Source organism: Chanodichthys erythropterus, chromosome 17, assembly GCF_024489055.1.
Source record: "Chanodichthys erythropterus isolate Z2021 chromosome 17, ASM2448905v1, whole genome shotgun sequence".
Lineage (NCBI taxonomy): Eukaryota > Metazoa > Chordata > Actinopteri > Cypriniformes > Xenocyprididae > Chanodichthys > Chanodichthys erythropterus.
The window spans coordinates 39,171,005-39,179,507 of NC_090237.1; the positions used below are offsets into that span (position 1 = coordinate 39,171,005).

The 8,503-nt window shown below is 36.7% G+C and overlaps 1 protein-coding gene across 1 annotated transcript; it reads left to right on the forward strand.

The window, feature by feature from the left end:
• The first annotated feature begins 2,110 nt into the window (after nucleotides 1-2,110).
• dmac2 (distal membrane arm assembly component 2) lies at nucleotides 2,111-8,098 on the forward strand. Its single transcript, XM_067365822.1, has 6 exons — nucleotides 2,111-2,143; nucleotides 2,820-3,007; nucleotides 3,139-3,219; nucleotides 3,872-4,011; nucleotides 4,481-4,643; nucleotides 7,771-8,098. Exons 1-6 carry the CDS (start codon nucleotides 2,126-2,128, stop codon nucleotides 7,955-7,957), a joined length of 777 nt encoding a protein of 258 aa, XP_067221923.1. The 5' UTR covers nucleotides 2,111-2,125; the 3' UTR covers nucleotides 7,958-8,098.
• The last annotated feature ends 405 nt before the right edge of the window (nucleotides 8,099-8,503 follow it).

An 8,503-nucleotide genomic window follows, 5' to 3' on the forward strand; every position in this document is an offset into this window, starting at 1 on the left:
TCACCTGAAGACTCCAGGGCTGGTGAAGGTCACTGGAAGACACTGGGCCTGATGAGGGTCACATGAAGACACCAGGGTTGGTGAGGGTCACTGGAAGACACTGGGCCTGATGAGGGTCACATGAAGACACCAGGGTTGGTGAGGGTCACTGGAAGACACTGGGCCTGATGAGGGTCACCTGAAGACACCAGGGTTGGTGAGGGTCACTGGAAGACACTGGGCCAGATGATGGTCACCTGAAGATACCTAATACTGATTTTTTGGAGCTCAGCCATAGAAACTGTAATTGGTTTCTTACCAATCATTTCTCTTTTTAGAACATGTGTGACCAGCTCTGTTCAGTGAAGGATGTTCATTTTCTCTTCTCCACAAAGTAAAAGAAATATTTTTAATTATTTCATAATGCTTAAACATACTTAGTCACAAAAAAAACACACATTAAAGCTACCCCATGACTTCATATCACTTTTTTTCTTCATAAACATAATTGTTTTTACATAAACAATTGGAAGAGACAAACTGTAACTCAAAGTCAACTCTAGTGTGTATTTCAGATGCTGTCGCATCCAACAACTTCATCATCTGCAGAGAGAAACTGCCACTCAAAATACACACATAATGATGGATGTAAAGACATCACAGAAGTTCGTTAATAACTGTTGTTAAAGCACTGTCATTTTTGCTACAATTTGCCATGCAATAAAAAAAAACAAACAAAAAAAAAAACAAATAGAGATATTATAAGACTAGGCTAGATTGAGGAGTAAAAAAACAATATTAATTAATAATATATAAAAAGATACAAATGTACTAATATTAATGAAAATAAACAATTATTAAGAAGGTACTAACACCATTAAGGTCCTATATAACACTTCCAAAGCATGGTTCTTTGTGGAACCTTATAAAAAGGGTTCTATTTAGCACCAAAAATAGTTCTGCTTTTATTACAAGCCAAACCCTAATTTGGTACTGTTTTGAACCATTTTTCTAAAGATTATTATTATTATATGAATGTGAACAGATTGTTTCCTGATTAAGTTTGATGATGCAAGAAGCCACTTGCTGAGGACTTTCCTAAATCAGCGCTGAATTAACTAATGAAGAGGAAACTGGTCTTGGCTGTGAACTGCTTTAGCATCTATGGTTACATGAAGAATCTTTAACATCTGTTTACAGATATTATAGGTATAAAGTTTGTTAACCTATTTTTGTGAGGATTTACGGTCATGTGTATGACTATTTCACTAAACCATTTCACAATTGTAAAATAACCTCTAAAGTAATATTTGTCAGTGGATTTTCAATAAAATGATCTTCAATGGATTGCTTTGTTTTAGTTGCGCTGAAGTTGTGCTCACAGCAGATTAGTCTGTGGTTATCACTTTCTGAGGTGATGTGCAGCTTAGATGTCGTTATGTGTCAAAAGATCAATGCAAATTTGATTTCTCATGTCAATAACTTTACCATCATATAATTTTTGCCACAGTAGTTATAAACTGTGCAAATATACCTGAAGTTGCTGTAGTGCTCCAAAGACAAACCTTTTGGAGGTGTGAGCTCTTTGTTTTCATCCACTCAGGCTATATGTCTTCAGCACTAGGAAAAAACTAATTTTGGATTTCCACAACAAATCTTGCATCAGTTGGTATGACCACAGAGATCAGTCTGGGATTACATGAAGAGACTGAAGCAACTTCCCCAGGTAAACGGAGCTTTCCGAAACTATTGAACCAATCAATTGGTTCAATTGCTTCGTAAAATGATTCACTGTTTCAAAGCGCTACAAATACCACACGATGGCGACATCTGCTGGTCAAAACATGTAAATGCAAACTCAAACATGCAAACTGAAAACAGCCAGACACATTAACAATTTATTTCATGACACCTTTCACAAACAAATTGCATTTTTTGTTTTGTTAGTTTTATGGAAGGCTTTACTAATCAGGTTAACAGACAATTAACTACTACTGTTCCTTTTTATTACACAAATATGCCAATGAAATGTCTACTACGTTATAAAACTGATCCTAAATCAGTTAAAACACGATGTTAGGTTCATGGGTTGACTGAGATCGCCCCCTAACGCCAAACCATTGAAGTTATAGAAGAGAAAACAAACATGGCAGCCTCCTTGCTGGTGAGTTCAGCTGTCCTGCGTGCACACATCCAGTTTACTGATGAAATTGTTGTTGTTTTTCTCCCCATAACACACGATGAAGTTTTACATTACGATCGGTTCATTTTATAGTCGAGCACACTAACTATATAGTTCTAGCAATAAAAAAAAAAAAAATGCACCATGTTATGCTATTGTAATGTAATGTTTTGTTGTTGTTGTTTTGTACCTACTTAAATGCCTGAATTTGAATCGATTACAGCAAACATGATGCAGACTTACAATTTGGATTTATGAAGGTAGAATTAAAATTGCTCCAATCATGACTGTCATTTTCAGTACCAATTACCCATAAACATATTATGCAGCACCACATGTGGTATTTTCAGAACTATTAGATGCTGGTAATAATCGATGTTTGAAATGCCACGTTTAGAAATGAATTTCATGTTCAAGCTCATGAATTGAAAGAAGGCTGATTTAAACCCTTATAAATGTCATGGAGCATGAATATGATAATCATCAATATATCACAGTACCATGATAATGACAATCTGCTCTCTCATGCATGTACTACTGTGAGGGCTGACGGAGAAATCCAAGCTACAGTTTCACATATTCATAGTCTACATGTAGTATTGTCATGTAGTAAAAGCTCTTTATGGCTCATATATTGCCCACCCGTGTCTTTGTGAAGTCTCATGGTGTGAGGAGATGTTCAGCGCACACCTGTGCTGCTGCTGTCAGGAGGGGTTTGAGTTCAGCTGCTCCTCCGTCCGTCTCCAGCAGGGTCTTACTGAAACTCAGTCACTACTTCTATGATGTGGAGAGCATTGTAGGTTGGAACGACTGGGCAAGGACAAAACTGGTCAGACGCAAGAACAAGTAAGTGCCAGTGTGTGTGTGCTGTAAATGAAGACTGTAGTGCCTGTTCTCTGTGTATTGTCATTTTTATTTATTTACTTGTTCGTTTTTACTGAAATTTTGATTTTTTTTTTTTTTTACATTCTTTGTAGGTTTTTTGGTTATGCACAGCAGAAGTTTGGTGATAATATTGGAGCGGCCTATTATATCCTGACTCTCAGAGGGAGCTTCAGGTGAGATCAGTGATGGGACTAGGGTTGCAAAGGGGAGGAAAGTTTCCAAGTTTCCACTTAACCTGCATGGGGAATTTTGGAAATATTCCAGTTTGGAAACTTAAAGGGAATTTATTAATTGATATTATTAATTATTAATTTTCAATATTAATTGAAAATGTTTGAAAATTTAAATAGATTTTATGTACATTTATATAAAATGTATCATATATAAAAATTTTGTTTGGTCATAATAACATGAATTGCATCATTGCATCCAATTAATTCTAATTTAGCAAATATGTAAAATAAATATATTTTTATTGCAGCAATTGTTATGCATGTGTTATTTATATCACTGTCACATGATCCTTCAGAAATCATTCTAATATGCTGATTTGATACTCTGTTATTATCAATGTAGGAAACAGTTGTGCTACTTCGTATTTTTAATAAAATGTGATATTTTTTAAGGATTTATTGATGAATAAAAAGTTTTTCAAAACAATATGAAACCAACCCAGAAGTACATTTATAAGAATATATGTTTAAACACTTTTATATGTCATTGATTGTAAAACATTTATGAATCCATCCAGCTTCTTGATTCGTTAAGAGCTGCCAGTAGACGTGCTCAAATGCTCTTTATCGCTCAACCTCTGTGTCTCTCTAGATTTGCCGGTCAGTCTGAATGGTTTCGTCCAGACTCGAGAGGAAGATTCAGCTTTGAGTTCATCAACACACCTGACGCACAGATTGAGGAAGTGGATCTGAGCGGCACCCTAATAAACCATAATGGACTCGACAACCTTAGTAATCAACTTTTGTTTTATATAAATATACACTCTTTGCATGAAGCACCGTGTTTCTCCTGATGTCTAAACCTTCGACCAGTCGAGTATGAAGTCAAATTATGTTCTCGTCAATGTCACAGCTCGTTTAGTGAGTTCCAGATCAAACACAACATTTTTAGGGGGTAAACTTTCCCTTTAAGAGTTTGTGTATAAAACAGAACGATATCATCCGCTGGTGTGAACGCTAATAGAGTCTTGGTGTGAATGGGCCTTAAGCCCTTCCATTCTTATCAATAAATGCTGTTTAAATCTGGGAGTTGTCTTGATTGAACTTAATTTCATTGTATTATTGATGAACAATATAGACATAGCCCTCCCTGATTCAAAACAACAAAACATATGATCCACATGAAGAATAATTGTCCACTGAAGCACATTGTTGTGGTGTATTTTGTTCTGTGGCTCACGCAAACATCGTCTCTTCTCAGTGAAGCAGAGTAAACTCCAGACGCTCTCTCTGCGAGGATGTCCTGAAGTGGACGACTGGTTCCTTGCACGTCTTCACGTCTTTGGAGAAAGTCTGGTGGAGTTAGATGTGTCCCACTGCTGTTGTGTCACTGTAGGAGGTCTCGCTGCCTTACAAAACCTCAGGTGATTTGAACAGTCTTCAGGTGTGACTTAAATGATGGCCAGCCTGAAAACACTGTTTGTGTCCGTTGATGTTCTTCTTATTATTCTTCCACTCTGGTGTGAAAGTTATGAAATTTGGCACACTGATAGAGGACAGTCCCAACATTAACTACACCAAATTTGGTGTCTGTAGATCAAACTCTCTAGCGCCACCACTTGTCCAAAGTTTCACTCATGTTTATGCTAATAACTTTTGAACCATAAGGGCTAGAAACAAAATTATTTCCTCGGCTCAATATGATTCAATTGTGATGGCATTTTCCATTTTGAAACTTTTCCTGCAAAAAAAAGAAAGTCAATAAAGTTAATTTTTTTGATAAACCTTGAATAACGCACAAACAAATTCAAAGAAGAGCATGCCAATTTGGACGCGGGGCTGTATCTCAGTATTCAGACCAAACTAGGTACGTCATCACAAGCATGACCTGAGGCTACATGCTGTGTTTTTGCACAGCGCCACCTACTGGTCTGGAGATAGCAAAAATGGCTATTTTTGCTTATAACTGTAGATTAAGGGCAGCATGCCGAGTCGAATGATATCCAATTACCATGTCAGCCATTTTGCATTTTGTAACAAAATGCTGTATTTTTTTAATGCATTTGCGTATCAATAATAAACTCGGCATGGGTCATCAGATGCACAATGCCCTGAAGGAGCCTGAGAAGTATTGAGACAACTATTCTTATTTTCATTGGAGTCATCAACATAAATTCCTGGACCCTTGCCAAATTCAATGATACCAAACATGCAACGTTGGGGTTTAGCGTTAAAACAATGTTCACGGATATCTTCGAAACCGTTTGTCCGATCGAGATGAAACCACCGTAGGGAATTCGGAAACATAGTTCGCTGGCTATGTGTTGAAGCCCAAATGACAAAATTTTGATAGTAAGTGGCAAAAAATTGCAGTAAAAGTCGTGCATGGGTAATTTTTATATATTCATATCAGGGGTGTTTCCTCCGAGGAGGCAAGGGAGGCAGTGCCTCCTCAAAAAATAAAAATAAAAAATAGGATGAGAAATTAATCCATATTACATATAAAACAACACAAATATTACAAATTATGACATTAAAAAGAGTGTAAGTCACACGCATTTCTTAAGGAACACTGCCCAACAGCGACACCCGCAGGTAAAGTTACAGCAGGAGTCATGCCTCTCTTTGCTCTCATAGAAAACCATCAGACCCCCGGCATGCGGTGTGGGGGGTAATTGAGAATGAATGGGGGAAAGTCACGTGAGAGGAGGCAATGTCTCTATCGCGCTATGATTGGATGTACTTGTTTATGATTGGATATGATTGGTTTGTGGAATAAATCCCGCCTCTCGTTGACGTGCGCGTTCCGCGTGTCAGTTTGACTGAACAAATGATGGCGTCAATCGGAAGACTAATAGAAAAGTAAACAGATCACCCAGTTAGATATCACCGCTTTGTCACATCAAAGTCAAACTCTAAATGGACTGAAAACATGATGACTGCAGGGTTTTTAGTGCAATTAACTTGGTGAAATTAAAAATACATCTTCGTGTCTGTGACAGACGGTGTTTACAGAGCATGACTGATGATCCAAAATAGCCTAAGCTGACAATTAAAAAGAAACATCAATACACAAATCAAATAAATTGTTTAAATTATTATTGCCTTTAATTATTATTTTGGAATGAATGGAGAAATGCTTAAAACACTAACTTGATGAGACTGACTTGGTTTTGATAAATAAACATTTATTACAATACATTGTTAATGTAAAATTACAAAATAAGAATTGTATTTGGTTTCTTTTTCTTTTTTGATGTAATGTTCATTTAACAAGGAAGATGTGTCAACTTTAAGAGTGATGCATGAATTTACATTTGATTCATAAAAAAAAGTGCCTCATTTCAGAACACCACTGCACACTGACTCATACATATACATGTCTATAACTATTAAACGAAATGAGATATTTTCACCAAATTTGACTTTTTTATGGGCACACGCTGAGGACACATAAAAAAAGTGGTGGTATTGCGTCTGTTGGTGGCGCATGTTGGTGAAAATGTATGTACGGTATACTGTCCATGTCCAGAAAGGTAATAAAAAAATCATCAAAGTAGTCCATGTGACATCAGTGGGTCAGTTATAATTTGTTGAAGCATCTAAAATACATTTTGGTCCAAAAATAACAAAAACTACGACTTTATTCAGCATTATATTCTCTTCTCTGTTAATCCGGGTTCACGACTCCGCAGTGACGCTGCTGACGTGTTATCCGGTGCGCCCGAGCTTCGTTTACAGTCTGAGGGAGACGCACGCTGTATTCAAGCTATTCTACATTGTTTGTATTTTGGTATTGCTATATTTTTTTAAATGGTGGGTAAGTGTGCATGTCGCGGATGTCCTAATCGCCAAAAACAACCACGGCGACGTAAAAGTGCATTACCAACGCCGACAGATGAAAGGATTCAATGGAATCAATTCAATGGAATCAGTTCAATGGAATCAGTTCAATGGAATCAGTTCAATGGAATCAATTCAATGGAAAGGATTCTGGAAGAGAGGACAATGCTATATATATAGTCGTAGTTTTTGTTATTTTTGGACCAAAATGTATTTTCGATGCTTCAAAAACTTCTAACTAACCCACTGATGTCACATGGACTACTTTGATGATGTTTTTATTACCTTTCTGGACATGGACAGTATACCGTACATACATTTTTCAATGAAAAGCTCTCTGACTAAATCTAAAATATCTTAAACTGTGTTCTGAAGATGAATGAAAGTCTTATGGGTTTGGAAGCACATGAGGGTGAGTCATTAATGACATCATTTTCATTTTTGGGTGAACTAACCCTTTAAATTGACACTAACTACAATAAAGTATATTAATTAAAATGCTATATTTTACTGATGATTTTACATCTCGCTTGCTTCTTTGTTCTTGGCCGATTAATGGCTGCTTGCAGCTACATTTATAGTTATTTTTGCTTTGTTTTTCTTTCAGTCTGACGTATGTCCCAACAATCTTTAGGGCAACAAATAACCAAATCATACCGTGAATGTTTTTTAAAACCTCATTTTCTGTGGTGTTTGATTCCCCCCCAGAAAGCTACAGCGTCTGGACATTTCCGGACTTCCGCGGCTGCAGAGTCCAGGCCTGGTCCGGATTCTGTTGGAGGAAATGCTGCCGGACTGTCAGGTCACTGGAGCCGAATACGAGCAGGGCCTGATCCGGCCAGACAGCCAGGATGATAATGAAGCTTCCACAAGCTCTGGAGTCAAACATATATAAACACCATGGCAATAGAGGCGTATTATAGTGTATTATTGTGTCACACCCATGTATGTTCTGTGTATTTATATATATAACTGTTGTAAAATATATTGTACTTGATCATTGTTTTGAGACAGACACAATAAAGTTTTATGTGTAAATGTTGAGAACTTATTAAAACATATTCCATATATTTCTAGTTGCACTTTATTTTACAGTATGTGTACTTACAGCGCATTTACCCACAAGGTTAGGTTTAGGGGTAGTGTCTATTAATTACCCAGTAGTGTTATTACTACATGTGACGGATGTTAATAAGTATGTACATGTACTTTATGTAAATACTTTAATGTATTTCACTAATCATCCTTTCTTTCAATTTTTATTGATTTTCTTAGTATTAATTTGTCCACGAAAACCTCATCATTTTGTTTTATACCTTATTTTTGCTATTTTTGGAAAAAAGTTTTATATTTCTCTTACGTGGTGACATCATTTCTGTTCAGCCCGCGCTGCTTCCTTAGACCGCATTGAGCGCGCTGAGAGGAGGTAGGCAGTCAATGG